This window comes from Chlorocebus sabaeus, chromosome 4, assembly GCF_047675955.1.
Source record: "Chlorocebus sabaeus isolate Y175 chromosome 4, mChlSab1.0.hap1, whole genome shotgun sequence".
Classification (NCBI taxonomy): Eukaryota; Metazoa; Chordata; class Mammalia; order Primates; family Cercopithecidae; genus Chlorocebus; species Chlorocebus sabaeus.
Window position 1 is genome coordinate 62,573,289 of NC_132907.1, and position 20,723 is coordinate 62,594,011.

At 44.6% G+C, this 20,723-nt stretch overlaps 1 protein-coding gene across 4 annotated transcripts in view; it reads right to left on the reverse strand.

The window, feature by feature from the left end:
• The window catches only part of PDZD2 (PDZ domain containing 2), a 472,427-nt gene that overhangs the window by 108,405 nt on the left and 343,299 nt on the right, over window positions 1-20,723 (reverse strand). For 3 of the 4 annotated variants that reach the window (XM_007961284.3, XM_007961289.3, XM_007961288.3), the window contains 2 exons: window positions 13,954-14,455; window positions 2,214-2,356 (listed from right to left, as the gene is read on the reverse strand). In XM_007961284.3, coding sequence (XP_007959475.3) covers window positions 2,214-2,356; window positions 13,954-14,455 — 645 coding nt within the window. The remainder of the gene's footprint in view (window positions 1-2,213; window positions 2,357-13,953; window positions 14,456-20,723) is intronic. The other variant, XM_037990734.2, reaches the window with a different exon arrangement.

Here is a 20,723-nt window from a genome sequence, read left to right on the forward strand (position 1 = left end):
GACTATCTATCTCCAGCTTCTTTGACTGTACCTCATGTGATATCCTTCCGCGTCCCCTCCCAAGCTTGGGCAGGCCAATACCGGTCTGGTTTGCCACACCCCTCTGAGAATCAGGGTACCTGAGCTGAACACCAAGTTCCAGACTAGTTTATAAAAGATGATCACCTCGCTCATCAATGAAACTCTCCCTTTATACGCCTACTGTATACTGTGGGCATACAATATATGTACACGCCCCACCAGGCCTTGCCAATTGTAGACACCCTATGTGCCTGGAAGCAATTAGCTAGCAGTTAAGAGTCAGCCTGACATTTTGGGATAGCTACATCCTTCTTACTCAAAATAAACTGTTTTGCACATGCTCTAGCTAAACACCATTCCTCTTCCTACTTCAGATCATTGTTCCGATTAAAACAAAAGTGTGCCGGGCGCGGTGGCTCACGCCTGTAATCCCAGCACTTTGGGAGGCCAAGGCGGGTGGATCACGAGGTCAGGAGATCAAGACCATCCTGGCTAACACGGTGAAATCCCGTCTCTACTAAAAATACAAAAAATTAGCCGGGCGTGGTGGCCAGCGCCTGTAGTCCCAGCTACTCGGGAGGCTGAGGCAGGAGAATGGCCTGAACCCAGGAGGCGGAGCTTGCAGTGAGCCGAGATCGCTCCACTCCACTCCAGCCTGGATGAGAACGAGACTCCGTCTCAAAAAAAAAAAAAAGTGTTTTTTTTGAGACAAAGTCTCTTGCTCTGTCACCCAGGCTGGAGTACACTGGCACAGTGATGGCTCAATGCAGCTTCAATCTTCCAGGCTCAAGTGATCCTCCCACCTCAGCCTCCTGAATAGCTAGGACTACAGGAGTGTCCCAACAAGAGCAGCTAGTTTATTATTTTATTTTATTTTATTTTATTTTATTTTATTTATTTTTGAGACGGAGTCTCGCTCTGTCGCCCAGGCTGGAGAGCAATGGCGGGATCTCGGCTCACTGAAAGCTCTGCCTCCCAGGTTCATGCCATTCTCCTGCCTCAGCCTCCGGAGTAGCTGGGACTACAGGCGCCCGCGACCACGCCTGGCTAATTTTTTGTATTTTTTTTAGTAGAGACGGGGTTTCACCGTGTTAGCCAGGATGGTCTCAATCTCCTGACCTCGTGATCCGCCTGCCTCGGCCTCCCAACGTGCTAGGATTACAGGCGTGAGCCACTGCGCCCGGCCCATTTTATTTTATTTTTTAATTGAGACAACGTCTCACTCTGTTGCCCAGGCTGGAGTGCAGTGGTACGATCTCGGCTCACTGCAACCTCCGCCACCGGGGTTCAACTGATTCTTGTGCCTCAGCCTCCCAAGTACCTGAGACTACAAGCACACACCACCACACCTGGCTCATTTCTTTGTAATTTTAGTAGAGACGGGGTTTCATCTGTTGGCCAGGCTGGTCTCGAACTCCTGATCTCAGGTGATCCGTCTCGGCCTCCCAGAGGGCTGGCATTATACGCGCACCCGGCTGCTATTTTTTAATTTTTACTTTTTGTAAACACAAGGTCTCACACCATGCTGCCCAGGCTAGTCTTAAAGTCCTGGGTTCAAGCAATCCTCCCGCTTTGGCCTCCCAAAGTGTTGGGATTACAGGTGTGTGCTACCGCACCTGACCTACAAAAGAAGTTTTGAGGTATGAATTGTTTTCAGATCGTAAGGAGAAAAATTCACATTTACTTAATTTTCCTTCCACATCTGTATGGCAGGGATACATATATCTAAGTATGCTGAAATCCTGATAGACCTGACAAGTGAAGCCCCAGTGCTGTGGTCAAACGGAAAACCAATCACTTTCCCAGGTCATTAGTCAAGTCTTATAGGAGTTAAGATCTTAGGAATGCTGTGCTCTACTCAGCAGCATATTCTCAGTAAGCAGCCTCATATCGTCTCAGCACGTTAGGATAGGTAACACTCACTTGAAACTAAAACTGTACTATAAAGAGATCCAATCTCTCCTTGTTTTAGAAGATCCTGCAGTACCTTCTGCAATTAGCCATTTCCTGTGCTCAGAGGTGTGTTCAATTCGAACCACTCTTGCCTGGTTTCCTTCTGTGCTCCAGCATAATCTTTATGAACTGCAATCACCAGGGCTTTGAACAAGTGGAAGAGGGCCTGCACCAGCGGGGAGGGAGGGGCAAGGACAGGAAGCGGAGGGACGGGGGAGGGGAGAGGGTTATCTAGTCACCTGTGAGCGGCACCTCCTTCCTTCACTTGAGTGACAACGATAGCGTGAGGTGAGCGCTTTGATCCTCGGCCTCCACTAACCTGAATTCCCAGCCCATCCGATTCTTTGAGCAGCTCCATCTTCCATATTCGGCCAACTTCCTCCTTGGAAGAAAAAGTGAGCACACCATGAAGGAGGTTGACAGACACACGGCATTGACACGGGAGAACGGAGCTGTCACGTCTGGCTGGATATCCATCACTTGTCAACAGATAATCACAGATTATCACAGGAGAAAAGAATTCTGCCGATTGGACCCAAGTCTTTGGCTGGCAGTGCTGTCCAATAGAACTTTCTGTGATCATGGAAATGTTCTATATTTGAGCCATCCGATATGGAGCCACCAGCCACACGTGGCTATTGCATGCTTGCAATGTGCGAGTGGCAACTGGGGAACTGAATTTGTAACTGAACTGAATTCTAGTTAAATTTCAAGAGCCACCTGTGGCTAATGACTATACTATGGGCAGCACAGCACAGTGATGATTAAATTTCCTGAACAGGGTCCTGTTAAGTGAAGCTGCTTCTGCCTGAAACCTGGATGCCACTGTGCATGTAAACACTGGCTGTTTCTGGGTTCCTTTGACTTCTGCACAGCTACTAATTAAAAAAGATGAAAGGAAGGCAAAGCTCAGGTCTTGGTGCCAGGAGACTTCAACTAGTTGGAACCCAGCTCTGCCATTTGTAACTTATGAAAGGCACCTAATGCTTAAAAGTCTCAGTCTCCTTGCCTCTAAATTGGGAATTTAATATTTCCAGGTTTGTTCTTAGAATTAAATATCTGTGCAAATAGGTGGCAGTACAACACCCAGTAAATAAATGTTGATAGGTAACTATATTACTTACATATACACATATAAGCATATTTATGTTAAAAATACCATATTGAGGGCCAGGCACCGTGCCTCATGTCTGTAATCCCAGCACTTTGGGAGGCTGAGGCAGGCGGATAACCTAAGGTCAGGAGTTTAAGACCAGCCTGGCCAACATGGTGAAACTCCATCTCTATCAAAAATACAACAAATTAGCTGGGCATCATGGCAAGCTCCTGTAATCCCAGCTACTCAGGAGGCTGAGGGAGGAGAATCACTTGAACCTAGGAGGTGGAGGTTGCAGTGGGCCGAGATGGTGCTACTGCACTCCAGCCTGGGTGACAAAGCAAGACTCCGTCACCAAACAAACAAACAAGCACACAGAAAAACAAAAAGCACCATATTGAATTGAATCTCAAACTTCCTTAAAACACATAAATGAGATATTTGATAGAGAAACCAAAACAAAAAATTAATTGATGAATTTGATACCCACTGCCACAGACGCTGGGCTGCACATTCTCTAAATACATTTAAGAAATGCTTCAACCCCTATACAAATCTTCTTTAAAAAAAAAATTACGCCGGGCGTGGTAGCTCATGCGTATAATCCCAGCACTTGGGGGAGGCTGAGGCGGGCAGATCACCAGAGGTCAGGAGTTCAAGACCAGCCTGTCCAACATGGTGAAATCCCATCTCTAAAAAAGATACAAAAAAAATTAGCCGGGCGTGGTGCTGGGCACCTGTAATCCCAGCTACTCAGGAGGTTGAGACAGGAGAATCTCTTGAACCTGGAAGGTGGAGGTGAACCTCCCCCCCCCCCACACACAAAAAACCAAAAACAATAAATAAATAAATAAACTAATCAATGTCTCTAAGCCATCTGATTGCTGATAGCCTTTCTGCCTTGGTTTATCCTCCGTTTGTCTGCTTGCTTCACTCAAGGAGACACACATATGCTCACTGCAAGACCGTTGACTCTCCCAAGTCCTTAGCTATTTAGAGAAATGAAAGCAAAACCTTCCAAAGTGATTAACTTTGGGGTCTCACTTCAGACTCACCCCTGTAGTTCTTTTTAGCCTTAGCTATATGGGCCTGGCTCACAAGACATATGAAACAAAAGCCATTTTCATATGAAACAAATGATATATGACATATGAAACAACATAGGAAACAAAAGCCATCTGCTTTTAACATCCATCATGAAAAGTCCAATGGAACCATTAAGGTCCAACATGGACAAAGCCATCAGCCCCCTAGAAATAGGCAACCTGCCTGTTCAAGCTGCTTACAAAGAAGAAAGAATGTGTGGTATTTAGAAAATCTGAAATACACAGTCAGAAACTGAAATGAAACTTCATGCAACAGTAAAAAAACCAGATGTCGAGCAGTCATTGATGTGCAGCAATAGGAATGTCTGGGGAAATTATTAGCAGACAGAGACCTGTTGGATCCTACACTCCTTCGGGTACCGCACCGTTCGGTGGGGTTCTGCTATCCCAGGAACAGACACTGGTGCCAACTGTCTCCTCCATCCCCTGACCACAGTCAAATGAAGCCTGTCTGGCCAAATGTAACTTCAGAAGTCACTGGCTTACCACAGTAGTTCATGAACTTGTCAACGATCTCTATTTCATCCAATCACCTCATTTTGGACTCTATGGTTTTTGGTTTGCTGCCTCTGACCTCTGGAACACCTTTCCTTTCCCCATTCAGAAACATCTTCCCTGGCCTTCTAAGTCTCTCATTGCTCTACTACTTCCAAAAAACCACTCTTGAGGATCAGTACAGCCGCCAAGATGGCAACTTTCAACACTTCCAATGGGGCCCTATGGCCTAGCAGATACCACTGAAAAGAACAGAATCAGGGATGTGCTGACTGGATGTTGTCCTGGCTTTCTGGGCCTCCCACGCCAGCATAGGGAACAGCCCTGTGGCTGCCTCACAGCACACGTGAGAGTAGGATGGTGGCTTTTTTTTTTTTCCATGGAAGATATGTTCTGACTGCTGGGGTCTAGAAGATGAGTGTTTCTTCCAGGACAGAAAAGCCGTGGACCTGTTTCCCAAGAGCAACAGGGACCATTCTTAGAGTCCAGAAATAAGAAAATCTATTTGGGTTTTAGCGCAAATTAATAAAAACCTATCCATCCCCCTTACTAGTTTACACCACCATTCTTTTCCCCTTTTCCCCTCCTCCTTGTCCAACAAAACATGTACGTATGGTTAACGAAGGATGTGACAATACTAGGTACATTCCTTTCTAATTTTTAAATGCTTTTAGAAGTAGGACTTGTAACAAGAAACATGCAAAATGACGTTCATGGGAATAGAATATCAGCCTGAATGTATATATACACTGACCTAAGAGTTCAAGACACTTTCTATCAAGAGCACCCACATATCCACTCCATTTGCCTGCCCCCAGCCGCCCCAAATCACAAAACTCGTTAAAAACAAAGTCGTGCAAAACACGTAACAAATAAAATTGGCTTCAGAGGGCAGAAATCACCAGTCTGTAATATAGCCCCCAACGACACTAGTCAAGAAACAGACCTTCTTTTTCACTTTTATCCAATAATGTAGTTTTTTTTTCTTCTTTTTTTTTCAAAATTGAAAGTAGGAAATAGGAGGGGAGTATCTAAAGAAATTAATACAAGTTTCCTCACCTTGGAATTTCTGATCATTTAATGAAGGAAGTTCAGAGGACTACAAAGGAAGACACAAGCAGCAAGAAGTAAATGTTAGCAGTTTTTTTTTTTTGTTTGTCTTTGTTTTTCTTTTGAGACAGGGTCTCACTCTGGAGTGAGTGCTGAAGTGCAATGGTGTAATCTTGGCTCACTGCAACCTCCGCCTCTTGGGTTCAAGCGATTCTCCTGCCTCAGCCTCCTGAGTAGCTGGGATTACAGGTGCGCACCACCACATCCATTCAGCGAATTTTTGTATTATTAGCAGAGACAGGGTTTCACCATGTTGGCCAAGCTGGTCTCAAACTCCTGACCACTGGTGATCTGCCCACCTCGGCCTCCCAAAGTGCTGAGATTACAGGCGTGAGCCACCGTACCTGGCCCACAATTGTCAGTTTTAAATGTATTTGCCTACAGCAACGTTCAGTGAAAAATAAAACCAGTGTCTGACACTTAGTAGGCTAAAACTTATACTGGCCAAAAACTAACAAGCCAACTTAAATATAACGATATTAAGGATATTTCCAATTACCTCCTTTAACAATTCCACTTGGGTATCTGATATACACCTTAATACAATCAAAACTGGACTTTTTCCTCTCTTGCTCCTGGCTTTCCCATCCCAACGGGAACAGCATTATCCTCTACTCATGCTAAAGATGATCCACAAGCCAAAAGTCCATGAAGTATCTTTGATTCCTTCTGTTTTACCTCCCACATCTGAACCACAAGTACCATTTGTAGAGTCTAGTTCCAAAACAGATCCCACACCCACCAACTTCGGCTCATCTCCCCTGCCACCTCCCCCTTGTCAAAGTGACCAGCTCCAGTTTGGTCTCCCTTTTAACTCTTCACCTCCTACAATCCATGATCCTCCATCAAACTTCCGAGGGGAATATTTAAAAAACACAGGCTGTGATGCACTCAGCATAAGCCCTCCAACAACTTCCCACCGGACCAAGAATAAGGTTCAAACTACAAGGGTGGCATATGCGAACCCCTGTAACCAGCCCTGACCACACCTCCTGAATCGTCTCCTAGTGCCCAGTGTCTTTTCTCCTGGAACACTCTATCGTTCCTGCCTGAGGGCAGATGCTTTTGCTGGTTCTTCCCTGGGAACATTCTGCCCCAGATTGTGCAGGGCTGCCCTTTTCTGACAACTCAATCCTCAGCTCAAACATTGCCTCTTGACTGAGATCTTCCTGCTCTGACACCCAACATCAACCAGCCCCCTGCCCATGACACTGGCCAGCCACCTTTCCCTTCACCCTGTTTTATTTCATTGGCTCATCAGCTTCTGACACTGTGATTCGTGGATTTGCTTATTTATTGTTTGTGGTATGCTGTAAATGCTGTGAGGTAAGAACCTTGTCTGTCTTGCTTACCAACCAGTTCTCTAGCAATTACAACAGTGTCTACCACATAATAATGATATCCCATAAATAGCACTGAAGGAACAAATATAGAATGTTTACCCACTAATCTTACAGTTCCATGACAGTCCTTGTGACTGAGGTTAAGAAGCTCACACAGATGGGAGATCTGTCTGTTTGCCAGTGTGTTCAATGTGTGAACCCTGGTCCAGTTGGAGAGACCGAGTTCTGCAACAGACCCTGTCTAGACAGATGGTTTGGGCATTTGTTTTCTTTTATATTAGCTAAAAGGGCAACGAGACTTTGTCAGCCTATTGAGAAAAAGCCAAACCCTGAAAAACTGGATGCTATGGAGTCTTCTGCACTAATGTTGTTGGAGTGTTACCCTTTCCTGTAAACTGCCAATTACTGTGTGAGTTCACACATGCATCCCTTCACTGAAGCCAACGAAGGGATTTATTTACCAAAACAGGAGCGTACATTAAAGGGAGCTGTCTCACAGCATTTAAATGACCTCATTACTGCTGGAACCAAAAAGAAAACTTTACAACAGCAACTTTGCCCCATATGTGAGAAGACACAATCCAACCAGAATCTTGCTACAGTAAGTGCTCCGGCTCTAGTTGCAAACCTTTCCTGAAACCGTTTGCTTACACCTTCTTATTCAGAATGATCAGTAAGACATGGGTGAGCATAATGTCAGAGCTGGAAGTCCCTTAGTCATCAGACCAAAATGCTTAGTTTATAGGTGAGAAAACAGAAGGCCAGAGAAAGGCTGCAATAACCTGAAGGCCACAGTGCTGGGGATGGCAGAACTGAGGCAGGAACTCAGGGTCCCATCTCCCAGGACTAGTACTCTTGGGGCCTTCATAAATATCTACAAGGCACTGAGCTAAGATGGGAAACAAAGACAAAGAAGGCCCCACCCTGTACTATTCACAATAGCAAAGATATAGAATCAACCTAAGTATCTATCAATGGCTGATTGGATAAAGAAAACGTGGTATACACCAGGCCAGGCGTGGTGGCTCATGTCTGTAATGCCGGCACTTTGGGAGGCTGAGGCGGGCAGATCACTAGAGGTCAGGAGTTCGAGGCCAGCCTGGCCAACATGGTGAAACCCCTTCTCTACTAAAAATACAAAAAATTAGCTGGGCATGGTGGCATGTACCTATAGTCCCAGTTATTTGGGAGGCTGAGGCAGGATAATCGCTTGAACCCGGGAGGCAGAGGTTGTAGTGAGCTGAGGTTGCGCCACCGAACTCCAGCCTGGGCGACAGAGTGAGACTTCATCTCAATAAAAAAAGAAAAAAAAAAAAAAAAGAAAATGTGATATATACCATAGAATACTCCTCAGTCATAAAACAGAATGAAATCATGTCTTTTGCAGCAACATGGATGGAACCAAAGGCCATTACCTTCAGTGAAATAACTCAGGACACAAAGTCAAATACTCCATGTTCTCACTCCTAAGTGGGAGGTGAACAATGGGTGCCCAGGCAGAGTGGAATAATAGACACTGGAGACTGGAAAAGGGGGAAGCGGGGTGAGAGCTGAAAAATTATCTACTGAGTACAATGTTCACTATTCAGGTGATGGGTACGTTAAAGCCTGAACTTCATCACTACGTAATATATGCGTTGAAGAAATCTGCACCTCCATCCCCCAAATATATAAAATATTTTTAAAAAATCAAAGGCTCTGCTCTTAGTCTACTGGGGACACAACGAGCCAAATGGTAATTGGAATATGTGGGGCTCAGGCATGAATGAAGACCAGCAGAGGGTACCACAGGAGACAGAGGAGGAGATGGCTAACCACAGAGCAGGTGGCAGGAATGTCACGGAGGCCTTCTAGAGGAGGGTGTCTTGAGGCTTGGTCCCCCAGGAAAGGTAGAAGCTAAGCGACACAGGAGAGGGAAGAAGAAATCAGGTAGTGAGTGCAGCACTCGCAAAGGCTCAGAGGTGACAGTAAGCATGGATTTTGAAAAAGCTTGCAGTGAATTCACTCCAAATCAGGGAGGAAGAAAGCATAAGAAACTGGACATCAGGGATAGCTTCCAGATGGGGGTTAGTTACCAGAAAGGACAGGCCATGAGAAGCTTTCAACTTTTAGCCCTACCCCCATCTTCTGGAGTCAGGGGAGAAATGCTGGATTTTGAGTTAACAAATGATCATGCCTTCGGGATGAAGCCTTCATACAAATCCCTGGAGTGAGGGGTTCAGAGAGCTTCCAGGTTGGTGAATACATCCACATGCCAGGAGGGTAATGCACCCCCCTCACCCCCACCCTCCTCCACAGGGACAGAAGCTCCTGTGCTGGGAACCCTCCAGACCTCGCCTTATGCAATTCTTCATCTGTATTCTTTATTATATAATAAACTGGTAAAGGTAAAAAAGAAAAAAAGAAAGCAGTGAGAGATGGACGCAGACAGTTAAGCAGGAATCAGATAATAAAGGGCCTCGAATGACTGACAAGGTGTTTGGTAACAACCATGAAGGCAAAGTGGACCCACCAAACAGGTTTCAGCCAGTGTGTGTATGTGCACGCACATGTATGTTGTGCACCTATGTGCATGTGTGTAATTAAATGTGCTGTTTAGAAAGGTCCCTCTGGTGGCAGCTGGGACAGTGGATGAATGGATAGGAATGGGGGCGACGTCCCAGGTAGGGGAGTACTATGACAGCCCAGGGGCGCAATGAAAGCAACCTAGCCCTGACCTGAAGTTACCGGAGTAAAGAGAGAGGGAGGTTGAGCTGCAGGATTTCAAAAGGAGCTACAGTTGACGGAACTTGCTGATTGACCGAACATGGCAGAAGGGCGCAGGAAGTGCTTCAGGTGACTCCAAGATGACCAGCGGTCCCGTTCTCCCTAGGACGGAGGGTTTCCCAGGATTTTCAGTGAGAAACCAGGGGAAGTTCTGGACAAACCAGGATGGTTGGTCATCCCCATTGAATCTCATCAAACTTCCAGCTTGGGCAAACTTTGGAGACAGGGAGACCTGGGGCATTGGAGTGGGTTCAGTGCTATGGGAAAGGGATGTGCTAAGTTTTAGGCATGATGTGAAATATCCAACATGGAGACATCCTGCAGGCAGTGGGCACAAAATTCAGGGGGCTCAGGAGAGAGCTGAGGGCTCAGACACAGACTTGGGAGATGTCACCAGGTAGGACAATGTAAGTTTGTCCAGTGGCCATCAGGGCTCAGGAGAGAGCTGAAGGCTCACACACAAACTTGGGAGATGTTACCATGTAGGACAATGCGAGTTCACCCAGTGACCAAGGGGGCTTCCTGGAAAAGGACCATCCTCAGGCTGCCTCTGATGCAAACATGAGGGCTCATCAGGGAGATGTTCTAAGTGTGATGCTCCTTCTGAGTTTTCTACCCGTTTCTGCAGATGCAGATCTGGGCAGCCTGCATGAGACTCTGCTGAACCACTTACAGAGGAGGCACAGGAAAAGGGTCTGGTACTGTACAGGGTAGATTACGATTCCTAGGGAAATACTACAAATGTACCCATAGACATTCCCGTGCCAGTCATGAATAAACTGTCCTGCTTGGCAAGGGGTAGGATTCTTTTTTTGTTATGTGACTACATTTGGTTGTATTCATTTTCAACATATAGCATTACAAAAATACATTACGTTCTATATAAGCAGATTCACAAAAACTCTCATCTTAGAGGAGTAAAGATCTTTGCTAAGAAGATAATGAGGAACTTTGAACTCATGTGTAAAATAGTTTGTCTACGTCCTAGGAGATTCTGTTTCAGAGGATAAATCCAACTTTGCCTTTTTAAATAGTAATCTGCTTGTGTATGTATTATTGTGAGTTAATGTTTTATAGAAAATACCATTTTTAAAAAAGAAAAATTTGTTTAAAGGAGATATATCTCCTGTTGCTCTATTAAGAGGGAACCGGATGGAAAAGGCAAGACTGAGGGTTTATTTTAATGGAACATTTTCTTAGAACAAGTAACAGTCTATGAAAAAGAAGTGCCTGACAAATAAAAATGGTCTGAATGCTTATGAGCTTTTCTGTCATTTATTAATTTTTTGCAGCTATATTAAATCATTATAAAGGCAGAAATGGAAAAATACTCACATGTTTAATCTCCCATTATTCAAATGGAACAAAATTTTCCCCCCTAAAGGCTTAAGAGGTAAATAGGCATTTTCTGTTTTTCTGGAAATTCCATTTTAGCATGACCTTGGTCTCTGTCCTGGAGTAAAAATAAAAATCCCAAGAACCTAAACAGTCTTGTGTGAAGGTCTGTTGGTTCCAATTCGGGTGCCACCAGAATGTGGGGGAAAGCTGTGAAAATCTACTTTTTGCCAACCCTACTAATCCTGGGCAACTGCACCTAATAAAGATAATTTTATGGTTGAACAGGGTGCTAAAATATTTGAGCCTGAGAAAACGTGTGGTCCATTCTGATTTACCAAGGCAAAAGGTATGACCCGGTGCCAAAACTCAGAATATGAATTATAAACAGTTACAAAGAATGCAAATTCCAGATGGCAAGTCTCCCCTTTCTATAGGCATACGGCTCTTTAAAAAAATGCCCTAAAGGCAATGGCTCACAGTTTGGTTGTTTTCACTCTTTCATTTATACCTCATAGGATGTTTGACCTTGAGCATAAAAACCAGGCAAAGGAACTCTGATATGTGTAGTCTTCAAATAGCGAATCCAGAAGTTCAATTTTAATTAAATTTATTAATAGAATTATTATGCTTAATTAAGGTGAGCAGAGGATGAGTAATCTCTTAAAAGTTTAGGTTTTGTTTGTTTTTGAGACAGTCTCACTCTGTTGCCCAGGATGAAGGGTAGTGGTGCGATTCTTGGCTCACAGCAACCTCTGCCTCCCAGGTTCAAGTGATTCTCATGCCTCAGCCTCAGCCTCAGCCTCAGCCTCCCGAGTAGCTAGGATTACAGGCATGTGCAACCATGCCCAGCTAAGTTTTGTATTTTTAGTATTTTTGGTTTTGCCACGTTGGCCAGACTGGTATGAACTCCTGGCATCAAGGGATCCACTTGCCTCGGTCTCTCAAAGTTCTGGGATTATAGGCCTGAGCCACTGCACCTGGCCCTTTGTTTGTTTTAAAATCATTCCAAATTATTTCCACTGTGTCCTAGGTCAAATGAAGGCCTATTCTTTGGACTGTATGTGAGATTCAACCTTCTTTGATGCTTTAAACCTTCAAATGATTAAGGGAGCCAATACCCACTACCTTATTTTGCTCACATTAGGCTTTCTGTGTATGCACAATCTAATCATTAGGGAAGAAATCCTATCAAGATAGAGTACGCACTGATAAGAAACACATTATAATACTTTCACAGCCCTTAATTTGGAAGAGGTATACATTATAATCTGGTTTTTTTTTTTTTTTTTGGTCCTTAATCCTTTTTGGGGGAACTCATAAAATTGGTAGCAAATCATTGATGGAGACATCAATTTTTTTCTTATTCACACATTCTATTTACAAATAATGCCTTCTCTGTGTCCAACTTTATGAAGATCACCCCGCTCCTCACATGAAGGAACATAACCTCTTGAGAGACAGGTTACTGTAATGCTTTTCAACCCATTGTACATTTGGCTACAATGGCAGAAATCACACTTACTCCCAGGGCACCATTTCTCAGCAGACAAAACTCAACTTGATACTTTTTGGTTTGTTTTTTTGAGACAGGGTCTTGCTCTGTCACCCAGGATGAAGTGCAGTGGCGCAATCTTGACTGTAACCTTTGCCTCCCAGACTCAAGCGATCCTCCCACTCAGGTCCCCAGCCAATTTTTTGTATTTTTGGTAGAGACAGGGTTTCACCATGTTGCCCAGGTTAGTCTCACACTCCTGAGCTCAAGCAATCCACCATTCTTAGCCTCCCAAGGTGCTGGGACTACAGTCACCAGCCGCCATGCCTGGCCTCAACGCGATACTCCTACACCCATTTTGATCTTTATAACTTTCTCTTTCATCCCTAAAGGTTGTCTCCTGAGTCAGAGAAGAAACCACTCAGCATACACATCGGTAATTTATCGTTTCAACTGCAGCCTGCAGGAATATCTAAGGAAGATTCTTGGAATGAACATGTCTACCCTAAAGAAATGTAATTCTCGTAAGACAGAATGTTGGTGATAATGAGGGAGACCATTTGAGGCTAGAAGCTTACCCCTTATCATTCAGAATACACCTAAAGGCAAAGCAGGTGTGGTAACCAACCTTGACCCTCACAGCTGGATTTCATAGTATCAGAGATTTCTGTCAAGCTTCCAAACTTCCCTAGAATTCAGCAATGTAATAACACGATCCCATGAAAACATCACTAATTTTGAACTGCTAAAAATAAAAGCAGATGCTTCCCTGTGTATTGAATACCCTTCCTGTGTAATACTGAGGCTTAGATGTTTGTGGTGTCAACTGCCATGAGGAATTCTTGGCCTTGCAGCAGCAATTCCACCGGTGACAGCAGCGATAAATAATGATGCAGCTAAGTACTTTATCTGGACCTCACATGACTCAAATTTTAACACAGAAGGCTTGAGTTTTCCACTTAGGATCACTTGACTAGCTCTTTATTTATGTAGGATAAAATGACTGGAGCTTTTTTGTCATTCTGCTCCGATCACTGTTCTTAATGCATTTGTTGGCTTCTCAATGTGAGGTCACCTTAGGTCTATTTTTTAAACCTTAAAAGCAACTTCAAACAATATTTCTTTTAAAATTCTGGTTCTGAGCCCAGCTTGTATTTCCCACACGGGCTGGGCTGCAAAAACAAACACACACAATACATAAAATTCTGGTCCCGTAATCAAACCAAACCTTACCCGTGCCAGGCAGTCACTCGATTGGAAGTCCGTCTTCCCACCTTTTGAGAAGCGGCGTTTGTCATTGCTTGTGGTCAGAGGAGCATCTGTCTTTGGAATTCTATGCTCTGTCCCTCTGTCCACTTCTGACCTCTCTAGATGGGGTCCAGCCACCTCCTTGAGAGAATCTGGGCCATTTTCTAGCTGAAAGACATGGCCATTTCCAAGTTCAGGGTCAGGGCCGTTCTCCAGCTCAGTGCTGGGGTCACTGGACACCTCACAGCCAATGCTGCCCTTGGATTCTTCAGGGGCCTTGTTGGCAGGAGGCCTCGAGATGACCCCAAACTTTCTGGTTCGTTTTCCCTTTTTCGCAGTTCGGTCACCCAGCTCCAAGGTAGGTGCTTCTCCTGGTTCAGAGCTGTTGCTACTGTTGCCATTATAAGTGGAGTGGGCTTTGTGCTTAAAGCGACGCAGCATGATCAGGTAGATAAAGCCGCCATTCCAGCACTGCTCAGCCAGGTAACTGCAACAGACAGAGAGGTGCCAGTTAGAACCCCACGCACCCTTCCTGGACAGCACAGCAGACAGAGGCATTCAAGGGTCCACCCAAGTGACAACAAGTCGGCCGATGGACTGAGGCATTGAGCTTCCTAAAGAGATTCACCACCTGATTCACTCTTTTCATCTGTCATAATTGATGCAAACAATTACTCCCAAACTCCCAAAACAAACACAAAACCCCATGAACTAGAAATGACTAATTTAAGTACCATAGGATCAGGAGTTGGAGAAGGATTTTTCTAGGACCGGAGCCAATGCTAACATATCATTAAAAAATAAAATACTTCTTCACACCCACCATTTCTTGCATGGGAATTATGCTAGGCTCCCATCCATATCGTTCCAATGGAATGAAACTCTGAGTCCCCAGGGTAAAACATGGATAGAGTGGATTAGGGGGAGTATAAAGTTCTGCTCTTAGGAGCAAATAATCAACAGCACAACAACAGGAGCCTATGCCTCACTGAGTAGGGGTAACAGCCAGTGACTGGTATTAACAGTCAACTGATGGATGGGTACAGTGGCTCACACCTGTAATCCCAGCACTTTGGGAGGCCCAGTGGGCAGACTGCTTGAGCCCAGGGGTTTGAGACCAGCTTGGGTGACATAGTGAAACCCCATCTCTACTAAAAATGCAAAAATTAGTCCAGTGTGGTGGTCCGTGCCTCTGTAATCCCAGCTACTCCGGAGGCTGAGGTGGGAGGATCACTTGGGCCTGGTCGAGACAGAGGCTGCAGTGAACCGAGATCACGCCACTGCATTCCAGCCTGGGTGACAGAGTGAGACCCTGTCTCCAAAAACACAAAACAAAACAAATAGTCAACTGGCTAAGTAGGCGCTGGTGGCAACCGTGCACTGTGTTGAATGAGGATCGGGCTCATGTCTTGGTAACAGTCCTAGTTTGGGCTGATCATAGCACACATGGAGTGTCATTTCCAGTCTGGACATCACATTAGGAGGAGCACTGACAATGTGGAAAACACATAGACAAAAGGGGACCAGGACAAAAGGCTGTTGGAGACCGTGTCAACCAGGAACAGTTGGAAGAGTAAGAGACGCTCAGCATGGAGAAGACAAGGGTCAGGGTCAGTTGCTTTTTCGTATGTGAGGGCTGGCAGATATTCAGAAGCAGGAAATAATAGAAAGGAGATAAGGTATGTGAAGCATGACACATGATAACTGCTCCAGATCTTAAAGAACGATAAGAAAATACAACATCAAATGAAATGAGTAATTAGGGGCATTCAGGACCGGATCATCAAAGCTTTGGCAAAGAAAACCCTTGCACAAAGTCAGGAAACCAGGCTGGGCTGGACCCTCCACTTGTGCTACCTAAGATAAAGCAGCACAAATCCCTGATGAACCCAGGAAAACACCTTCCCCACTGGAATCTTGCCACATTCTACACATCACTCGTTCCTAAGCAAAAGTGTCAACAACCAAATCCTTCACAAATCAGATCTGCTTCTGGATCTTATACACCCTCGCAGTAAAAGCCTGGGGCTACGTGCAACGCTGCCTCTGAAGAAATGATGACTGCAGGTAAATAGACATTAACGTGCCTTCTGTGATCTTGTCAGCAGGGAAATCAGACCTGAGCTGGGGCAGTCATTACATTACATGGGAAGGAGGCCAGGTCATAAAGGCCTCCTCTCATCTCACAGTGAGCTTTCACTTAGGTAGCAGGCAAAGGAGTGGGAAGGAGAGGTGACCACATGTGCTTGAAATGCACTAAATTCTGGTTCAAAGGCATATATTCCCCATACCTAATGGTCACATTAATTGAATGACAGTGACTGTCTAACTAAAGGAGAGAATAATTCTGAATTTTTGCCATGGAATACAGTGAACAACAACAAAAAAGGGACTCATGATTCAAACGCGAACCAAACTCAATAAAATCCTTCTTTGATCCCAGGCTAGAAACCATACATGTACAAAACCAGACAGATAAAAGATACTGTACAGACGCCAGGTCATCCTGTGAAATACAGAGGGACAAAGAGGCATTAAGACCATCCATAAGGCCGGGTGCCGTAGCTCATGCCTGTAAGTAATCCTTGCACTTCGGGAGGCCGTGGCAGGAGGATAACCTGAGGTCAGGAGTTCCAGACCAGCCTGGCCAACATGGTGAAACCCTGTCTCTATTAAAAATACAAAAGTTAACCAGGGGCAGTGGTGCGTGGCTGTAGTCTCAGCTGCTCAGAAGACTGAGGCATGAGAATCACTTGAACCCGAAAGGCAGAGGTTGCAGTGAGTTGAGACTGTGCCACTGCACTCCAGCCTGGGTGTCAGAGCAAGACTCCATCTCAAAAAAACAAACAAACAAAACACCATTCGCTAGTCTCGAAAATAAAAATTAAACCTGTCTCTCAGCACAATTTTTCTTTTCTTTTTTTTTTTTTGAGACGGAGTCTCACTCTGTCACCAGGCTGGAGTACAGTGGCACGATGTTGGCTCACTGCAACCTCTGCCTCCCAAGTTCAAGTGATTCTCCTGCCTCAGTCTCCCGAGTAGCTGGGACTACAGGCATGTGCCAACACACCCAGTTAATTTTTGTATTTTTAGTAGAGACGGGTTTCATCATGTTGGCCATGATGGTCTCGATCTCTTGACCTTGTGATCCTCCTGCCTCAGCCTCCCAAAGTGCTGGGATTACAGGTGTGAGCCACCGTGCCTGGCACAATTTTTCCATAATGTATAGATTTCATTTCTTTGCATTGTAAACATTTTTTCTATAGTGGAAAAATCCATGGAAAGGTATAAAATCCTAAAAGTAGGTAGCTAGGCTGTATTTAAAATTTAAAATACACGTGCACTACTATTTAAAATACACGTGGTCAGATGTCATGAAAAACAGTGCAGGGCATAAACACAAGACCAGATTGAAAGTGGGACACCCAAATCCTCATTCTGGCTTTGACCTAACCATTAAAACAACGGCAACTGTTTTCCATCACACCTGATAGCTGGGTCTTCCATTTCTACCACTGATGAACAGATCAACAAATGTTGATATATCCATATAATAGAATATTATTTGTCAGTAAAAAGGAATAAATTATATGCTACAACATGGGTGGAACCTGGAAACATTATGCAAAGTGAAAGAAATCAGACCACAAAAAGCTGTATGTTGTATGATTCCATTATATGACATGTCCAGAACAGGCAAATCCATAGAGACAGAAAGATTAGCGCTTGCCAGGAGCTGGGGGAGAGGGGAACTGGGACTCACTGCTAATAGATCCAGGGCTTTAGGGGGTGAAGGAATGTTCTGGAATTGGATAGTGGTGATGGTTGCATAACCCAGCACTAAAACTCACTGAAATGTACACTTTAAAATGGTGAATTTTCTGTTATGTGAATTGTGTCTCAATTTTCAAAAAACAGTGAATATAGTATTATTGGGCAAATTTTGAGCTCATAGTGAATAGTATTATTATGGGCAAATTTTGAGTTCATTGTTTGAGTAGGTGCCTTATAGACACGATTTACCCAAGAACTGTCTTAACAGAAGATGGAAGTGCAATGTGGAAATATCAATCAGCTTGCCCCAGTTCACATCACTGCTGAGCAGCAGATCCAAACCTGCCTTATCCCAAAGCCCATACTCTGCCCACTGTGCAATTCTCTTTACGTCACTGTCAAGCCTGCATTTTAGTTTCCTCACCTGTAAAGTGAGGGTGTTAAAATGGATCATCTTGTTTGTTTTCACATTCTAATAATTGTGAACGCTAGTTTCCCAGGAAGAATTCTGGGAATAAGAGGAGTGAGCCATCCCAACAGTATTGATCTGGTACACAGCACAAAACATAAACCTGGAAAAAATAGATTAAAAAAAAAAAAAATACCCACTCTATTGCCCAGGCTGGAGTGCAGTGGCGTGATCTCAGCTCACTGCAACCTCCAACTCCTGGGTTCAAGGGGTTCTCTTACCTCACCCTCCCAAGTAGCTAGGATTACAGGTGACCACCACCACGCTCAGCTAATTTATTCGTATCTTAGTAGAGATGGGGTTTCACCATGCTGGCCAGGCTGGTCTGGAACTCCTGACCTCAGGTGATCCACCCACCTCAGGCTCCCAAAGTGCTGGAATTACAGGCGTGAGCTACCGCTCTTGGCCAGAAATACTCATTTTAGCTCCAAGTTGTCCTAGGCCTCCGAAACATTTACGATCATCCTGAAAAAGATTTAGCCTGGAGACAAAGTTCATTTAAAATTGCTTTTTGGGAATCTACTTTTTATTAAATATGTTAAATCTCTAAACAACATGAGAAGTGGTATGCAGAGACCTCTTCAGTATCAAAAAAGCTGGCCTATTGATTCAGAGTACAGGAACTTAAACATCTTTCTCCCCTGTACTCTCATGGAAGTTCCAAGAACCTTGGAAGGTGCCTGTGACTGAGACAGTATTTTACTTCTACTGCAGGGTCCATTCTTGGCAAAATGACAAAGCCAAGAGGAGTTTATCTTGAGTTCAGCACCATCTCCCTGTCCTCTCCAGCTTCCTGGCAATAAATAAGACCCTGTTACCTTAAAGGAACTGGATGACAGGTTATTTGATTCCTTCCTGGACACTGAATTTTCTAAGGTCTTCCTGCAGACAAAGGACAACGAATGAATTATGGATGCTGCAGCAAGCTGGTGAGAAAGAGACTTTAAGTAGGGGGTACTTTTCTCAGAATTCTTTTTTTTTTTTTTTTTTTTTTTTTTGAGACGGAGTCTCGCTCTGTCGCTCAGGCTGGAGTGCAATGGCGCGATCTCAGCTCACTGCAAGCTCCGCCTCCCGGGTTCACGCCATCCTCCTACCTCAGTCACCCGAGTAGCTGGGACTACAGGCGCCCACCACCACGTCCGGCTAATTTTTTGTATTTTCAGTAGAGACGGGGTTTCACCATGTTAGCCAGGATGGTCTCGATCTTCTGACCTTGTGATCCACCCGCCTCGGCCTCCCAAAGTGCTGGGATTACAGGCGTGAGCCACCGCGCCAGGCCCAGAATTCTTTAAACCACCTTCAACATGAGGCCTCCACATTCTCTGTCCATGTGTATTTAAATGATTTACCTAACTTTTCCAGCCCCTTCTGACTAATTCATACACTCAAGTTCCTTTTTCTTTTCAGTAGGATTCTTACCCAACATTAGAATCATTACACTAAACTCTTAAGTCAGTATTTGAGAAAGAAATGGAATATAATCACGTCCTCTAGAAAAATAGAAGGCTTCCTCTCCATAAACAGGTATGATTAGTCTTTCAGACACTTCTCCTTCGCATATTTTTTTAATTTGCAATTTTCCTTTGGTGTGCAAAATTATTCATTAAGATTTATTTGACTTTGACCTTTGCAGGATGACTTTAAGACAAATGGAAAGACCAGGGTATCCAGAAATGACGTTCTGAGTTCTAGCCTAGAACTTTCCCTTTGAAATCTATTGTAGTTCTAAGAGACACAGTATCGCTCCGTTGCCCAGGATGGAGTGCAATGGTGTGATCTCAGCTCACTGCAGCCTCCACCTCCCAGGTTCAAGTGATTCTCCTGCCTCAGCCTCCCAAGTAGCTTACAGGTGCATACCACCATGCCTAATTTTTTGTATTTTAAGTAGAGATGGAGTTTTGCCATGTTGGCCAGGCTGGTCTCGAACTCCTGGCCTCAAGTGATCTGCCCACCTCAGTCTCCCAAAGTCCTGGGATTACAGGAGTGAGCCACTGCGTCTGGCCAGTTGTAGTTCTTTACCTCACCAGACCTCCTCTGGACACATCACTTCCTCCTCCTTTTCCTGCAAAAGGTACCTTATCTGAAAGAAAGTTTTGAGCAACTCCTCTGTTCCTTGATGCTGTATCATAATTCTGGAGTCTGGGCTCTCCAAGGGTGGGAGTCCTGGGAAGAGGTTGGCGGGTGAGGGTGGGGGCTTAGAAAAGACAGAGGAATAAAGCTGCCTGGAGTTTAAAGACCAATAAAGACAACAAAATAGATGAGAGAGGGGCAAATCCAGTGAGATGTCAGAAGGCTGAAGACATACATAATTTATCTGTGCCTGGATTCTATTAAAAGAGGGCTTGAGGCAGCTGTATAGTTTTGATATTTGACTGTTTTGCCAAAATCTTTGGAAAAAAACCATTTCCAAGTACCTCTGAAAATCATCTTGGGTGTTCAGCCATCGATTATTGATGCCTGGCACACTGTGTGAACCCATGGCAGGTGCTGCCAAGCTGAACCATGGGTGTCT